This window comes from Haemorhous mexicanus, chromosome 3 (genome assembly GCF_027477595.1).
Source record: "Haemorhous mexicanus isolate bHaeMex1 chromosome 3, bHaeMex1.pri, whole genome shotgun sequence".
NCBI classification, from domain to species: Eukaryota; Metazoa; Chordata; class Aves; order Passeriformes; family Fringillidae; genus Haemorhous; species Haemorhous mexicanus.
In genome coordinates, this window is record NC_082343.1 from 12,775,570 (window position 1) to 12,792,988 (window position 17,419).

The 17,419-nt window shown below is 40.7% G+C and overlaps 2 protein-coding genes across 4 annotated transcripts; one reads left to right on the plus strand and one right to left on the minus strand.

Annotated features, from left to right (window-relative positions):
• The first annotated feature begins 4,766 nt into the window (after positions 1-4,766).
• SPDYA (speedy/RINGO cell cycle regulator family member A) lies at positions 4,767-11,179 on the plus strand. The gene is made up of 6 exons (XM_059840855.1): positions 4,767-4,995; positions 6,030-6,088; positions 6,343-6,428; positions 8,012-8,183; positions 9,093-9,384; positions 10,785-11,179. The coding sequence occupies exons 1-6, from the start codon at positions 4,767-4,769 to the stop codon at positions 10,871-10,873; spliced, it is 927 nt and encodes a 308-aa protein (XP_059696838.1). The 3' UTR covers positions 10,874-11,179.
• Positions 11,064-17,388, minus strand: TRMT61B (tRNA methyltransferase 61B). 3 transcript variants are annotated; one of them, XM_059840854.1, is made up of 7 exons: positions 16,803-17,388; positions 16,612-16,714; positions 13,993-14,183; positions 12,691-12,782; positions 12,050-12,285; positions 11,359-11,439; positions 11,064-11,179 (listed from the first exon to the last, which is right to left on the minus strand). In XM_059840854.1, the coding sequence occupies exons 1-7, from the start codon at positions 17,334-17,336 to the stop codon at positions 11,136-11,138; spliced, it is 1,281 nt and encodes a 426-aa protein (XP_059696837.1). In that variant the 5' UTR covers positions 17,337-17,388; the 3' UTR covers positions 11,064-11,135. The 3 variants fall into 3 exon arrangements, 2 of the variants coding, with proteins under 2 accessions (XP_059696837.1, XP_059696836.1); XR_009485680.1 differs by having other exon boundaries at positions 11,359-12,285; XM_059840853.1 differs by lacking the exon at positions 11,064-11,179 and having other exon boundaries at positions 11,206-12,285.
• Between the last annotated feature and the right edge of the window lie 31 nt (positions 17,389-17,419).

The window sequence follows — 17,419 nt, forward strand, 5'->3', positions numbered from 1 at the left end:
CAGGCTCCTTGATGCCCTAATAATTTGTTTCTCACAACTCATCTGAATCCTTTCTCTCTCTTCCCACATATAAAACAGGTTTCTGGTGACAGATGTGAGTTCAGGTGGCTCATCTGTTCCTCTTTACTTTAATCCTGTGACTAGCTACACCCTTTACTCTGAAAGAATTTAACTCATGCCTAAAGTTTGCTTTTTTAGATGCGTGTTTCAGTTTCACAATGGGTCTTTAGGAATGGAGCTCTCAATCCATGAGCATTTCCTTTAGAATGTATTTGACTGAGAGGCCAGGCATGTTCCCCCAGCAGGATCAGCAGTCATCTCTACAGGGAAGAGATATTTTTTTCTCCTATTTCACACTCTACAGGAAGTAGGAAAAGTCCCTAACTGAAAAATACATGTTTTATTGGGGATAATGATTTGTATTTACAAGAATCAATGGTGGTTCTTCATGATTTTGTTTGAAAAGAAATACCAGGTGTTTTACCTGTATTATCTTTCTTAGGCAAAAAAAAAAAAAAAAAGAAAAAAAGTTCACTGGAAAGGATATCAGAGGCAAAAAGTATCTCAAAAATACTGAAATCTGAAAAAAAGTATTTGTATCCTAAACGTGATTTATAAAAATGCTATCCTTGTGTTTTAACTCAGTGATGCTTCCTAATCTATCTGTAAACAACTCACTCACTGAAAAAACTTTAAGTCCTTTTTTCATTTAACAGAATCTAACTGCTCTGCAGCTGCCTTTTTGGACCAAAATCTGGATAGCTATATAACTATATATCTCATAATGGAGTTTCAGTGTATATATTGAGTTATTTTTTGTTTTTTTTCCAGAAATAAGACGTTGTAAGAATCCCAGGTCTTTCAAGCCCAGATCTTAGTAATTTTAGTCATAGAAATATTATATAAAATAATAGAATATATACACATATTTATATTAAATATTTATAAATTTATACAAAAATTATTTATAATATATTATATATATAATATATATACAAAAATATATATTATAAAAATTATAGAATAAAAATTATATATGTTAAAGATGTAATTTCAAACTGTGATTACATATAGACATGTAGAGTGGCTAAACTGATTTAATGACACCTACAGGAATGGTTAGGAAAGAGGTACAGCATGAAACTCGGCTGGACAAACGCTGCATTGTCTCGGTTCAAGTGGCTGGTGGTGAAACAGCGCTCCCTGATGTCCAACAAGCGACTTGGAAGTGCAAAAGCTCCATCCTGTGGGAACCCCGGAAATTCCTCTGCCTGCCCTGGAGGACTCGAGCCCCTGCCCAAGGGGCTCAGAGACCTTGGCACAGACCCCAAGACCCCTGTGCCTTTGATTTAGCCCTTGGAAAAAACAATTGCCAACCTTTATATGAAGGATTACAAGCCACGAAAGTTTAATAGAATGATAGTGAATTTATCACAGGGTGAAAAATAGATTTTTGGGGTTTTTAGAATGGGGGTTCAGGGGGCAAGGTGGAGGAGTCTGGGCATGTCCAGCCTTTCTCCTTCTTCTTCTTGGCCTCCATCTTCTGCTGTGATGTTGGCACTTTTAGATTGGTTTAGAGTAGAAGCTCACTGTCTAACATAGGTGATAGGTATTGGAAAGTAATTGTAAACATTGTACACGTGGGTTTTAGTATAAAAAGATAACACTGCCGCAGGGGCAGGCAGAGTGCCTTTGACTGTCCCGCTGAGCGGACCTCAGCAGGACAGGAGAAAGAATTTTATAGATAAGATACAATAAACAACCTTGAGACTGAGAACTGAAGAGCTCTGACTCCTTCTTTGAGTGCCGAGGTGGGAGACTTCCTAATGTATCTCGGGGTCACTGTGACCAGCAGAGATTCCAAGACCATCCATTCTTCCCCATATTCTTGGATGAATTGTTCAACAGCCTTCTAAAAATTGTTGTTAATTAAAAGCAAAGTTGGGAACCAGTTAATTCCACTACACAGTCAGGTAAAGTTTTGTTTCCTTATTCTCACTGGGTTCAGGGATCAGCCTTTCCATGATGATGTTTTTCCATCAGGCTTCCACGTTGAATCCTTGAGTCATCCCCTCCTCAGTCCAGCCTCGGGCTGCAGAGTGCTGCAAAGGGAGACAGGCAGAGTCCCAGACATTCTCACAGCCCCCTCTCAAAAGTTCAGTTTCCTCTAGAGTCTGATCCAGTGTTGTGCAATGGGTCTGAATCAGAGCAGGACCTGAGTCCTGGCAGGCTGGGGACAATACACTGCTGGAAGAGTCACAATACCTGTTCAATGACTTGATTGTGACAGATTTTTGAGAGAAAAAAGAAGTCTTTTAATGTTTTGTTGCAGAACCACCAGCCCAAAAATTATTTCAGAGGTGGGAGACCTACAGGAAGCTCTGTGTGGGTAAAGATTGACATTGTAAGTTACTTTTTATTGATGTAAAGGTGTAAAGAATAAGGAAGTATGCATGACACAATTCTCATTGCAGCTTCATGTTTTGCAATAGGGAATAAAAGGAAGATTTTTTTTCCTGGTCTTAAAGATTAAGATGGTTATGTGGAAGTTTCTGTAGCCGGCCCTTCCTCTCTTTTTCACAGTTATCAAATGAACAGTTGTTAATTGATGAGTATTTTGAATTCCTTGATGAAAAGTAATATTAAAAAAAAAAAAAAAGGTAACAATTAATGTAGGTAACTCACTGTGAATATGTGCCCACGAAGAGAGCATCTCAAAGAAACAGACTTTTGCCCTGCCAATGTATTGTCCCCACCCTTCAGCCTGTTCCATACAGAGATGTTGTTACTTGGTACATTTACCACTTGGTATGTTTCTTATCTCTCTCTCTGATCAGAAACTTGGCATGATCTTTCCCTGAATCTAACTCAGAGCATGTAAATAATTTAGCAAATTATTAATAGAAGATGAGGAAGGTGTAAAGAGGCCTCTCTTCTCATTACCATAACAAATGAGGCCACTGACACTTTAATTGGCCTGTGCAGGGGGAAAAAATGAAAATGGATGTATGTCTTGCCATCTTCCTAGGAAAAATCTTAAGCTCTTCTAAGAAAAGGCAACAGTAAGATTTCACACTGAATCGTATTAGCAAAGGGATATTTTCATTCTTGTTGTTGCATCTCAATAGACAGCCTTAGACTAATTGCATTAATTGCCTCTGTAGCAGCAGGGTATCCTGCACCTCCCTGCTTAATGATCTTTAGAGTCAGGTGTTCCTTCTCCTTGGTGTCCCGTGTCTCCTGGGGAGATGTCTATAAACTGGGGGATTTTTTAAACATAGAATCACAGAATGATGTGGTTTGGAAGGGACCTTGAAGATCACCTCGTTCCAACCCCCGGCCACAGGCAGGACAGGACACCTCCCACTATCCCAGGTTGTCCAGAGCCCCAGCCAGCCTGGCCTGGAGCACTCCCAGGGTCGGGGCAGCCACAGCTCCTCTGGGCAGCTTATGCCTTATCACCACTCCCAGAGTGAAGAATTTCTGCCTAACATCTAATCTAAGCCTACTCTAAAAGTGGATCTATTCCCACTTATCCTGCCACTACATCCCCTTATAATAATGAAAAGGGGGGGGGGGGGGGGCGGAGGGAGGGAGAGGGAAGGAAGGAAGGAAGGAAGGAAGGAAGGAAGGAAAAGGAAGGAAAAGAAGGATTGCAGGAAGGAAGGATTACAGAAAGGAAGGAAGGATTCTAAGAAGGAAGGAAGGAAAAGGGACGGACGGATGGATGCGCAGCGCTCCTCAGAGCGCCCAGCCAGCCCTGACCCGGCGGCGAGGCGAGCAGCAGGCGCCCCCGCCGTGCCCTGCTCCCATTGGATGCCGCTCCACGGGCGCCAACAGGAGGGGCGGGAGGAGGGAGAGCCCCGCCGTCCGATTGGATGGAGCGGTGCGCCGCGCACGCTGATTGGCTCCGAGAGGCGCCACTCGAGGTGCGGAGGCGTGAGGGGAGGTGGCTGAGGGAGGTGGGCAGGGGCGGGTGGCTTTGGGCCGTGGTGGCGGCAGTCGAAAGCGCGGCCTCGCCTCAGGGCCCTTCTGTGTTCATGCGGCAGCCACCCGGGAGCTGGGGAGCTAGGTAGGCTGCGGTGAGCCAGCCTCCGACAGCCCCCTGCCCGCAGACCTCCTGAAAGCGTAAATACGTTTAATCCCGCCAAAAAATTCCCTTCCTCCCTCTCCGTTTGGTATCCCCTCACATTTTGCGGTAACAAACACCACAGGTATGTTTGTTTCCTCGGCTGTGCCTTCAGGGTGTGTCCAGCTTGAGGGATAAGATTAATTCCCAGTGGCAATTAGGAGCTAAAGACTTGATTTTAATCAATCAACATGATTCAATCACAGTTCTGCTGCGTTAGTTCTAATAATACGCCTTAAAAAAAAGACACAGTCACAAGTTGGAGGAGAAGAACACGGGTTTTTTGGTAGGTTTAAGTAAGTGTGGGGAGCTACAAGGATCTGAGAAACAGCAGCTTTTCCTAGAAAGGCTCTTTTCCCATTTTCCAAAGTTGATTGGAAAAACAAAATTGAAGGCTCCTTCTACTGGGGAAAAATAAAGCTTTATAAAATTAGAACTAAATCAAAGAACTCTACGTGGCTGTCCTAGGGCACAAGACTTAGATAATCAGTACTGATAAAATGAATTTTCCATCATCTGACATACAAGTTCTACTGAAACATTTCATGTGAACAAAAGAAATGTACTAGTGCTGAAACTGACTAATTTTGTAGTTAATTTCTTCTTATTTTTTCAACAGGAACCTTTGCTAAACGAAATGAAACACAATCTGGTGTGTCAGACACCTCCCACTGTCACTGTTCATGTAAAATCAAGTGCATCCAGATCACATCAGCAAAAAAAACTTACTAGACTAAAGCGACCTGCTTTTAAAGACCACCAAGAAAATTGTGAAAAAGGGGTTCCTAGTCAGAAATATAAATGTCCAAAGGGACCATGTCTAGTTATTCAGCGTCAGGAAATGACAGCTTTCTTTAAATTATTTGGTAGGTTAATAATGTGAGATATGAATGAATTGACTGAACAGAATGTTTTCTAATCTCAGGAATTTTGAGAGTGCTTTTCATATCGAAAGTAATGGCAATTCTTTATCAAAATGTTTTGTTTTTGTAGTTTGGTATAGAAATATTTAATGCTTAAATTAAAAATACAAGAGCTACCAAATTGATGAAAAGTATCTTTTTAAAATTACAAATGAAACCAACGTGGTTTGCTACTTTTTATTTTATGACAATTTTCCTTACTATTTTCTCTTCTATTTCAACAAATACATGTAAAACAATGTGCATCTTGTTTTACACAAGGCTTAAAAAAATGACTCCTTGTCTGTTAAACATGTTCTTTACTGTGGGAATAAACTTCTGAGGCAAGAAGTGGAATGGGAAGTTGTTCTAAGGAACTGGAGCATCTCTTCTTTATTTGTGTCTCTTTCATATGAAGTTTTGTATTCATTTAATTGAGCAAGGACTTTAAGTAATAGTGGAAGATTACAGCTGGTTTTTATTTGACCCTTAAATACAGAAGTGAATGAGACAGAGCTGCTGGTAATTACAGTACATGGTCATGGACAATGAAGCACTGACCAAAAATAAGCAAGTATTGCCCTATAAAGGCTGCCAGGTAATCAAGGTGCAGGATCTCAGCAGTTCCTCTGAAATCATGGTGGGCTATCACCTGGAAGCATGTAATGCAGGAAGAAATGATGCAAATAGAAAAAAACCTGGTTATTTTTCACTTTCACCTGCTGTTACTGAGAATGGATGAAATGAAGTCACCAGATTTTCCACCTTGCCTTTCTGGTAGAGTTTGTCTTCTTTTGTCATGTAAGCTTTTTTCACACCTGAACCTCTCCTACTGCAGTAGGGAACAGTTTCTCTGTTCCCTGCTGGCTGATCTAGTTTCTTTTCTTTTCTTTCATAGTTTCTTTTCATAATGAAAGACCATCTGTTATTTATTTATAAATACATTCTGACATAAACAGTTTTGGTGTTTGAAATGCTACAGCTTTCTCTTGTTACAGATGATGATCTAATCCAAGACTTCCTTTGGATGGACAGTTGCTGTGAAATTGCAGACAAGGTAAGTGTATTTCCTTCTTAGTTAACAGAACATACATTGAGTGAGAAATCTGCCCTTAATTACTTGATACTTTAATGCAAATACAGAACATCATCTTTTTCTAATGGTTTCACCTGGAAGTTTCAAAAAACTTAATTAATGCTTTCCTCATTGTTAAAAATGATGAAAATATCTTGGTGCAAGATGGGTGAATCAATTTAGGAAATACTATATCTAAGTAACACATTGATACTTCATTTTACATTTTAAAACAGTATCTCTTGGCAATGACTTTCGTTTATTTCAAGAGAGCTAACTTCACACCAAGTGAGCATACCAGAATCAATTTCTTTGTGGCTCTGTAAGTACTTTAAAATTATCTGGTTTTATTAGAATAAACGTTGCATTATTTCTTTATAACACTGATAATTATAATAGGTGATGAGACTTCCTTGAGGAATATATAAACATCCTGATCTAGGGGGTGGCATCCCTAGGGGGTGGTAGGGGGGCTGCTGTCCCTTCCAACCCAAACCATTCTGTGGTTCTGTGATACTCTACATACTGTACATGAATAGTGCAAAGTCCCTGTTCTTCCTGTGATGGAACAAGCTTGAGCAGCAGACAGGGGTTAGTTGCATTGCTGCAGTGATACACACAGTGGCATTCTGCCTACCAAACTGAGTCTGGGAGCTTTTCAAAGCATTACAAGAAATTTATTCAGGACAATACACAGCAACATGTATGTGGCTAACAGGTGCTCATATAAAACCCTATTTCATATCTTTGCCAGCCTTTAGGGCATTTGTATCAAAACATTTCACCATGACAGGCATCTCAGGAGTAACTTGTTATTAAAGTTTCTGTCAACATGATTTAAATCAACTGTAAAAACATTGTTAGAGAATTTCTTTGAACTTTTTTGAACAGTTGTAAAATGCCTATACTTAAAACAGTGGTGGAATCAGTAATCCAGGCCTACATAAACCTTTGCATTTGGCTATACCTGCAGAGGGTTCTGCATTTGTTTTTATTTTTACAGTGTTATGATGCTCAGGTAATCTTTTCTGGTACCATGGCTTCTCAGATTTGTACACTACTGCAGGGGCAAAGGTGGCTGTTCCTTCTGCTGTCATTGGTGCTGTGGGTGACATCCACAGAACATGGAGGAGGGAGCTCTCTGATCCCCCTGAAGGGGGAAAAGCCAGGCCAGAACAGTGAAAGGATTAGAGGGGGACAAAGAGTCTGGTGAGACTGGGACTAGAGAGAATACTGGGGAGGAGACTCAAAGTCCTAATTTTTCAAGTGTGATTTACAGGAGTTTAGTATCAGGTGGGTCCAGCGGAAGTAAACATCTTCCTGTTGTCTGAGAAGACAATTTAAAACTAAAAGTAGCTAGGTGTTGAACAAAGGGAAGAACAGAGATATTAAAAAAAGTAATGTAAGTTTTGCATTTACAACTAAAGGTAGACCTATCTTTAGTTGTTTGCTCCTAATTTAATATGAACAATGTAATTTTCCGAGAATAGCTAAAATCCATTAAGTGAAAAGTGGAAAGTTTAAGATTTCACAGGAGAGTTTTAAGCCTTATTTAAAGAATTTAAAGCATCAATTAGAAACTGTTCATTTTATTGAAGGGTTTCTTGTCAGCTTGGAAAAAGATGTCAGGATGTGTTAGTTCTTTCTATCTATTAATTTAGGAAACTCTAGGGTAAAACAATTTTTATAAAAGCTTGGGTTTTTTCACCCAAAGGATGCATATGGAACTAATTAAGAAAATATTGTATTCCAGAGAGAGGGCTGTATTTTGTTAGTGTTTTTTTCCTCACAAAACTAGAAAAAAGAACCACTGCACATAGCTGTTACTTTATGTTAGAAATCATTCCAATATAGTGGTATAAGATTGAATAATATTTACAAACAAACATATATATATATTTGAAGGTATCTGGCAAACACAGTTGAAGAAGACAATGAAGAAGCAAAGTATGACATTTTCCCATGGGCTTTGGGCAAAGCCTGGAGAAAGCTCTTCCCTGATTTCTTAAAGTTAAGAGATCAACTTTGGAGTAGAATTGACTACAGGGCTATTGTAAGCAGACGCTGCTGTGAAGAGGTAGGGAGGGAAATTTCATATTGTAGATACTGAAATCACAAGTGACACCAGCTAGCAATTTAGCTCTGTACAGTTTCTTCCCTAAAGTAAACAGACAATCCATGGGAAAGAAAAGATGCTGCTAAAATGTAATGGTCTATTTACCCTCCATCATATTTTTTCCTTCTCCATTTAAAATACATTGTTTGAAACAGTGTTTTTTAAGTAAACTAGAATATTTTATATTGCACGACTGTTAAAAGTGAAGTTTCTATTGACTAGTATTTGCTTCATGCAAATGTTTTTTATTTAAAATCTACCTTAATTTGTTTCACTTCATCCACTTTAGAAATAATTTTGTGTGCTTTACAATTTATAAGGAAAAAATATATTCCTCACTTTTTAGGTGAAGTGTGTATCTGGAAAAGCCCTTGTCATGCTCTAAGTTCATAATGTTTACTTCCAGATGGTGGAAAAGAAAATCGCCCATTTACTCTAGAGGCCTATTTCTGGGGATGGGATTAGATGCTATGGGAAAAGCACAAGGAAGAAGGCGAGTGCAGGATGCTTTTCCTTGCCTACCCTGCTAGCTTCCCATGGGTATTTCAGTGATGATGAACACTGCCAGCTGATGTTTGGTAGTTGGCCAAAGAGAGCATCTTGTGTCCCATATCCCCAGCATGAGCTCCTGTTTGTGATGACTCATGTGAACATACAGGGCTGGAAGCTGGGATGTTTCCACACCTGACTGGTATCAGGATTACTTACCCCTGCCTAAGGCAGCAAACATGGGACAGTGAGACAGATAAGAGATGATGCCCATTTCAGCTATGTTAATTCCCTGCCATACACTAACTGGATCTAGTTTTCAGCCATATGTTTCCCCATTATTTTTGCTCTTCTTGATGCCACCTATGGCTGTTCCCATAGGTGATGGCTATCGCTCCAACACATTACATCTGGCAGCGAGAGCGCTCTGTGCAGCACAGTGGAGCTCTGAGGAGTTATGAGGATCAGGTGCAGCTGCCCCGAGGCCCCAGTGCTACTCCTACAGACTGCCTCCTCTGTGGGAAGAAAGGCAGGTTTGTACGGCTCGGATTATCATCTTCCTCCTCCTCCACTGACACTTTGGAGATGATGGACTTACACTCGTCCCAGAAATCAAAGGATGCCTTCTCAACTGAAAAAATGTTCATCTACTCTCCTTCTTATAAAGCCCAAGGTATGGTTTGGGTTTCATGATATTGGACAATACTGTGAATAATTTTCCATTAGCCATATTCGCCCTTCAGAGTGCTGCAGGGACTGCTTTGTCCCTTCTTATTACACCTTGGCAGAACTGTGCTTTTACCCTCACTGATTCATTTTCACATATTGTATCTTGACTTCCTGGAAGTACCAACTGCTTTACATTGAGTCTCTTCATGTTACTTTCATCTACTATGGTAGATTTTGGGTGCATTCCAGTCTACTCAGCCATTTGTTACTATTCCTGCATTATAAATGAAATTGGGAGTCCTGTTTTAAATGATTTTTTTATGACTGGTTGGAACAATAAAAATACTGGTGTATGTAAAGTGAGTTACAGTGCTCTTGCTGAGAGCATGTTTTGAGAAAGGGCAGGATGCTCATTTGCAGTATGGGTTTGGACATAGGCTAAATCACAATTTCCATTTTCCTCTAAGTATCCGATTTGTTGACAACTTATACAAGACTGTTTTAATACTGGGGTATGAGTAGAAAACAAGAGCTTATTGCAAGAATTGTTTACATAATTGAATCTCTGCCCATTAATCTACTCACAATAGCATCCTCAGCCTTTGCATCAGGGGCCTCTGTTACATAAAGCAGTTGTGGGGCAAACCCAATATTAAATTTATTATTAGAAGTTAAACACACTTGAGATGTAAACTTCCTCAGGCATCCGGATAAGGCCTCAGCTCTGCAAAGATACTCTCCTGTAGTTAACCAGTGCAGAGTTCCTACTACACATATCTAATACAAAGGTAGTTATTTATAGCTCTGTATATTTTAGTTGCAGGTGCTCTCATTAATATCCAAATTTTCACTATTATAGTAAGATTGTTACTGTTTTTGACAGCTTTAGTACAAATGTGATTCTCAACTTTGAAAAAATTGGCATTTGAATATTTCCTGAGATATAAAGCAAGTCAGGTGTTTACAAAACATAACTGAATAATTTAATGTGTTAAACATCACCACTTCCTCAGGGGAGACCCAAAACGACTTTAAGTCTGTTTTTACTTGAGAGATCTGGCTTCTCATCTCTGACAAGGGCCAGAAAAAAACTGTTTCCTCCAGCCATTTGAGAATACTTTATATGAAGTGATGTTCACAAATAAGCAGGCAACTTGCAGCATGAGTGCTGGAAGGGAACCAAAGCTGTGCCTGTCAACAACTGTTTTGATGTTGAAATAAGCACAGCTTTATCAAGTGAACACATTCAGTAAATTTCTGTATCTCTTAAAGGTATGCTTTAAGAACTTTGTTGTTAAAGAAACCTATAGTCACCAGTTGGAAGCCAGCAAAGTATAAATTTCAAAGAAGAGACTTTGATCCCTTACTTTCTTACTAAAATTTTTTTCTTCTTATTTCTGGTAGACTGTCAGAGGCTGTCCAGCAAAAGGCAACCATGCAGCACCCTGGATCAAGATAAGTCTATGGATTGGTTTACAAGCAATGGAGAATGAAGTGCACCAGATAAGACAGAAACAGATACTGTGATCTGCAGAACAACCTGGGCTGCATCACAACACCAGATGTGATGATTCACTTCAAATTTTTCCCTTTACGTAGTGGGATAACAGTTGGTGTTTCAAACTTGACACCAGGTAGAAATCAGAGCAGTCATTGCTTAAAAGTTACACAACTTGCAAAATGTAGCATCTACTTTGTTATGTTTTATTTCATTCTGATACAATATTCAAATTAGCAGCTAAGGAGGCAGCAGCATCAAGAAAGCAGCGGTTGAAACTTTCTCAGCTTGGTAAGGAACGCTAATTAAAAAAACAAAAGTTACTACTTTAGTATTTCAATACACAATGATTTTTTTATTATTATAAGTTTTATGGTTTCATGACATAGGAAAATACCAAATGGTAGCACAACAAAAAAAATTTCTTTGAAATAAAAATACCACTAAACATTTAGGATAAACTTTTTCCAAGTGTCTCACCTGAATGAGCTTCCTGCCAGTGGGATGGTCGGGCAATGTAAGGCACAGAGTGGTTTGTTTCAGCGGCATCACTGAGTGATTCTGTGAGAAGACATTTCTTTTTATTTTGTTCCCACAAGTTTAAGACCAACATGCAGCCAAGAGTAGACAATGTTCATGTAATATTTTTCCTTGACATGTTTTCTTTTTTTTTTGTCATCACCTACCATTATATTCAGAACTCTTTGCATTTTGCAGATCTACACTGTATATATATTTTATATTTGTCATATAAATATAATATATACATATGTGGCAGCATTTTTGGATTTGCCAGAACAGCATAATTTTAAAACAGAGCTCACTGGCCACCACTTCTCCTAAGGAATCCTTAAGTCCATCAGGGTCCTCTAAAGCAGCTTTGGGGTGAGTATAAAGAACTGAATTTTCTTAAAAATCAAAAATTTGAAAATAGTAGTAGAAGGGTGGTCAATATTTATTGCAGATTGAAATTTATTTTTTATTTAGCCCAGGTTTTTAGTAGGATATTTTAACTTAAATAACAATTAATAGTCTTCTTTAAACCTGACAAGGTCTAGGCTATCCAAAACCTTGCCTATTCTCAGCTGACCTAGGTAAAAGCACTGCCTCTTCCTACACTGGATTATCCAAGTGCAGTAATAGGGGGTCTCATCAGCAGTGAAGTCCTTACCATTGTATTCGCTCTCCTTAAGAACTGCTTCATCCTGAATATGGATTTCTTCATATTCATTTTGAGGTGGTTCTTCAATATTTTCTTGAGTTTTCACCATTTGGCTTGATTTGTAATGCTTGAGTTTAGCAGGGAGTACTGACCATCTCCTGTGAGTTACCTCAATTATCCTTTCACACAAAAATGGAAGCTTGCAGCTCCGTATTCTGTCTAAAAGGTCAATAACCTGTGTGATGCTTTTGAAGAAATGCAAAGGGTAAAGTAGTATTTTGAAAACTCAAAGCACAAAATTTCAGTTCTACTGACTTTGGCACATTCTTTACCTTTGAGGTTACACAAGTGCTTCAGGTTCGGGGTAATGGAGCAACCTGACTATTACATTGGAGAACAGTGCAGTTACTTTGAGGATGCCATAAAGGCTAAACTTCACTGACCAGAATGAGAACATTCCCCAGGCACATGCCAAAGGATTTGGCCAAGTGTAATTTATACTGAGTACAGCTCCCAAAGAAAGTTACGTGGGGAAAAATCCCAACTTCATTAACCATTTCATTAATGCTGCATGTGTATTTCAGAAGATGTTTGGTTTTATACTGAGGCCAGGTAATGTCTGAATAAGGGTGCAAGAAAGAAATACTTACTTTGCCAAGTACACAGCGCACACCCCACCTTGTTTCAGGCTTGGGTGTACAACAGGCAGAGCACACTGAGGGTTCAGCATATCCAGAACTACCTGCAAGAGAAAGCCATATTAATGGCTAATACTGTGAGAACATATGTACATCTGCCAGTGTAACATACAACAATGCTGGGGGGAGAAAAAGGTTAGGGAAAAGAGATGCATACAACAGCAGTATGTAATCATCCACCAGTTTTATCACTGCCTCTCAAAACCTGAGGTGCACACTTAGACAAAATGAAGTCCTCTCTACTTCCAAATGAATTTCTATTAAAACAGCAAGTAGCATTTGACCAACTAAGTAGGTCTGTAGGAAGTTAAGCCTCCTAGTAATTAAATCCTAAAGTAAATTAACTCCTGACAGTAATAAAAACTTTCAAAAGACTACATTTACTAACACATTTGCATATCTATTTCTCAAATGTGGAAAAAAAAAAGATTGTTCAAATGTATAAAAAGAACACATTATGGTCACAATGTCTAATTTGCTGTAATTTCAAGATTAAAAATACCTCTTGTCTTTGGCAATTTATCCATCTTCTGCTAGGAAGCAATTCAGATTCAGAACAATGGGAAATGGAATATCCGATCCTTCCTGCAGGACTGTTACTTAAAGCATTTTTTGAAAAGGTATTTTTATTCTATGTATTATATTTATTTGCTTGCACCATTTTAAAAATTGCTATTTGTTTAAAGCATTTAGTAAGTAGTTGGAAGTAGCTGGTCAGCTTTAGAGGGAAGAGTGGTTAACATCAACCTATTTTCCTCAGCATGACTCCTTTTTAGGGAATCTGGATACAAAGAAGCAGGGTAGGAGAGCAAGCCATAGCATTCTCTAAATTATGGTGTAGTTACATTGAGCATTCTATATAGCTGATAGCAAAGTGGTCACATAGTTACATATTTAATAAGGTTCTGTATTCTTCTGAAATTTAATACTTCAAATATCTATCTCATAAAAATATCAGTTTCTCAAAAATACAAGAAAGCGAGTTGGTATTTGCTTACAAGACAGCAGTAATTAATTGTAATATTTCTATAGTACAGCTTTATCACTCTTTCATTTGACAACCTGTAACTGGAACCTTGAAAACATTTGTATCTGACAAAAAAATTACAATATTTCTTTCACTGATGAGGACCTGGATTGTTATTTCTCATGTTACACAAGATACGGGAATCCCGCTGTGAGTGAGAGCACTAGAGGTTTTCATTGTGGAGAACAGACAGGCGCCAAATGGGGGAGTTGTCTGGATTCACTCACTGCATCAAGTGTTACGGATTTCAGATCTGCAGCAGCTGTTGAAATGTCTTTCAGAATGAACTCCACATTATCTGGCCACTTGTCCACGTGTCCTATCTCCCACGCAGAACGCCAGTGCCTGTAATTCTTCTTAGCTAAATTATGATGATCCTCTCTGATTTCATAACTTAGAACATGTCCTTTGGGCCCAACTGAAAACAAACAGAAGACACTCCACTCACCACTTTACGCTGCTGCTACAAAGACTTGGGAAAAAAAAAACCCAAAAAAAGCAAAAACCATAGTCTATAACATAAGTACACCTTTCCATCTCCACTTTAGGAAATGATCACGTATGAAACAATCAATGACAATCTATGTTTTATTTACATCTAAAACAAACATGCAGAAAAAGTGCTGTGTTAGTTCTTCCACAGACAGAAATCCATCAATGCACAGATGAAACAAAGTGTAGCTACGGTAGTACAGACCGTTCCAAGATGTTCTCCTAAACACTCTTGCAGCAAAAGACAAATAGAGCATCTGTGGCCCCTGCTAGATCCTTCTGCTAGAGCAGCCAGAGGTACCAGCTGAGAATGCTGCACCAGTGCTCACAGCTCACAGGCTAAGGAAACCTGCTCACCGACCTCAGCCACACAGACAAGTTTTCCAGTGTACTCTTTGATTTACCCAGGTTTGTGTCATTTTTCTGTTGTCTGCAGCAACAATAAATTACTATTCCTAAATTTACTATTCTGAAATTTACCATGAGTCCAGCACACACTGTTTCTCATAAAGGATGCATTTCCAGGCTGTGCAGACAGACAGCAGGGTGTGCACTGCTGTATTCCATATTTGTATTACTCCAATTCCTCAAGCCTATCCCACTGCTCACTTCTCTCTCCTTGCTACTTTGGAATGGGTTCAGGCAGCTTTTAGGAAGCAGCAGCTCCTCAGGTCAGTTCTGTGCCTTTCTAAGCCATTTCAGTTTGAAGCCACCAGGCTGCTTCCCTCACCTATGTGATCCCACTGCGAATCCATTGAGATAACCATTGAGTAAAAGAAGGGATGGATTTCCTGACAGTTGCTCCTTGATCCAGCTCACCCTGCATCAGACAAAGGCCAGAACCAGCTGGTAAGAAAGGGAAGGCTGCGGCACGTTGCCTTTGATCACCTGAAGCAGTTGTAGAGTCACAGTGCCAACTCCTTGTTATTTAAATTATCAGTTTAGAAACATCAGAAAAATAAAATTCTTCACACTGGGGGGACCAGTTTTACCCCCAATCATTTAAAGTAATTCCTACTTTTTGAAACTGCTTTTTTAAAAATAAGAAGAAGGTGAAGTAGCTAGGCAGAACTTCATTATTGTGAAGCTACAGTATGTCAGATTTGCACACATCATATTTTCCAGTTCTCAAAGATCTTATAGTCATGGCAGATACCACTCTCTTAACTCTCCTGTTTCATGTCAGTAGTTTATGGGAATGATTTAAGAGAGAACGGAAAAGAAAATATAAAAGGAATAACAATTAAGAGATGAATGAAATCTGTTAAATCAACATGAATTTTGGAAATTAAATAATTCCATGGACATTGGTAAGGTGCCCGCTACATTTGAATTCCAGCATTTACCCATGCAGCAGCTGTTTTCCTTGTTGGGTATTACTGGTGTGTATTCAATGGTGGCAAAAGCAGCCACCATTAGGAACCAGCAACTCAAATCTATTTATTTCTGTGTCAGCACCAAAGTGTGTTCAGCTGTGACTAAAACTGGCTGTATTTGTCTGGCACACAACAACTGCACTTTTTCCCTGGATAGCGTTAACAGCCTGGTAATGCCAATGATTTTGTCAACTTGGCTCATTTACTGCTAAATTAAAGTGATTAGAAAAAAACTGTTGGACAAGACTGAAAAATGAGAGGAGTAACTGGCAAGTTCAGGTGGTGTTGTATGAAATGGCCACAGTAGGCTGAATACCCAAGGCAGAAAAATCAGCCGCTGTATTTAGCAAGAGCTAGCTTTTGCCTTAGCCAGTAGCAGGTGTTCCATCTCTTTGGGTTCTGGGTCTGCCTGTAGGGCACGATGGGGAAAGCTAAGGACTCCGATTCTCCCTTTCTCTAAATGGAAAGAGAAGCGCTGATGTTTATCTTCTGTTTCGTCAGCTTCTAGCTCCTACAGCAGCAATGTTTGCTTTGAGAATAATCCCATGCTAGCTTCAAAATCCCAATGGAATTAAAAACCCCAAACACTTGTTTATTCCAGAAAGATGATCAGAAGAAATCAAGCAATAGCAGTAGAAGGCAGAAGGAGGGAGAGGGAGCAGAGAAGCAACTGCTGACCTTGAAACTTGGGCCTGAGATATCAAGACCAGCTGCAGTTGAGTGATCGTGAGGCACGGCTGAAACTCAGCTTTCTTTGGTTACCACTTACACCACGGCCCTCTAAGCACAGTCAAAATGGTTTGCAGTCTCTGTGCTGATGTAATTTTCCTCAATCAACAAACTATATGTGAACTGCAGCAAAGCTTTCATGAGCTGAATAGTAAGGACCACAAGAACCATAAGTATCTGGGCAAAAAAACCCCCAAGATACGATAAGGAAATAAATAAATACCGTGTTGTCTAAAGCCAGGTTCTCACCTGCTCTTGACAGAAACAAGCTCATAGCACCAGACCCGCTGCCAGTTTCCAACACGGTGTCTCCCGGGTGGATATCCATCATCATTAATAGAGCACTTATATCCTGCGAGCGAGAAAAACACGGCACGTTACTATTCGCGGGGAATTAAAGGTGAGATTGGGCCAGCGACCTCCCAGCCACCAGCCCGTACCTTGGGGTAGGCGATGGTGGCTCCCCGCGGCATGAGCAGCACGTACTCGTCCAGCGAGGGCCGCCTCAGCAGCAGCCGCTTACCGGCCGACGTGAGCAGCACCTGCCCGGGCAGCTGCCCGATGATGTCGCGGTGGGGCAGGACGCCACCGGGGCTGCTCAGCACCGCCTCCGCCGCCAGCCGGCACAGCAGCTTCAGCGTCGAGTTGTTCTTCCTCCGCACCTCCGCCAGCGCCAGCTCCCCAGCGCGGAAAGGGCCGGAACGCGGACCTGCCGCCTCAACTAGTGCTTGACGGGGGGCGACCGCCGCCACATCCTCCTCAGGGGGAGCCTGAGGCGGCTGCGGCGCTGCCGCTGCCGCACCCCGTGCCACTGCCGCCGCTTCCTCGGGCGGCAGCAGCCGCCTCACCCGCTCCAGCGGCGACAGCGAAGTCTCCCATGCCCGCCTACGAGGCTTCCCGTCGGCAGGAGAAGAAGAAGAGGAGGAGGAGGACGAGAAGGCGGCCCCCCGCCGCAGCGCGCGCCAGGCCCTCATGGAGCGGCCGGAGGCGGGAAAAGGGGGCGCGGCTCCCCTTCGCGACCGTCGCTCCGCGCGCCTGCGCCGCACGCCCCGATGAC

Excerpts from the sequence above, each read along its gene's own strand:
- SPDYA (XM_059840855.1), top strand. The coding sequence starts at position 4,767 with ATGAAACACAATCTGGTGTGTCAGACACCTCCCACTGTCACTGTTCAT. Across the intron at positions 6,089-6,342 it reads GCTGTGAAATTGCAGACAAG|TATCTCTTGGCAATGACTTT; the intron begins GTAAGTGTATTT and ends ATTTTAAAACAG. Across the intron at positions 6,429-8,011 it reads ATCAATTTCTTTGTGGCTCT|GTATCTGGCAAACACAGTTG; the intron begins GTAAGTACTTTA and ends ATATATTTGAAG.
- TRMT61B (XM_059840853.1), bottom strand. The coding sequence starts at position 17,336 with ATGAGGGCCTGGCGCGCGCTGCGGCGGGGGGCCGCCTTCTCGTCCTCC. Across the intron at positions 14,184-16,611 it reads CTTGTTTCTGTCAAGAGCAG|TTGGGCCCAAAGGACATGTT; the intron begins GTGAGAACCTGG and ends GTTTGTTTTCAG. Across the intron at positions 12,783-13,992 it reads AATCCGTAACACTTGATGCA|GTAGTTCTGGATATGCTGAA; the intron begins GTGAGTGAATCC and ends TTTCTCTTGCAG.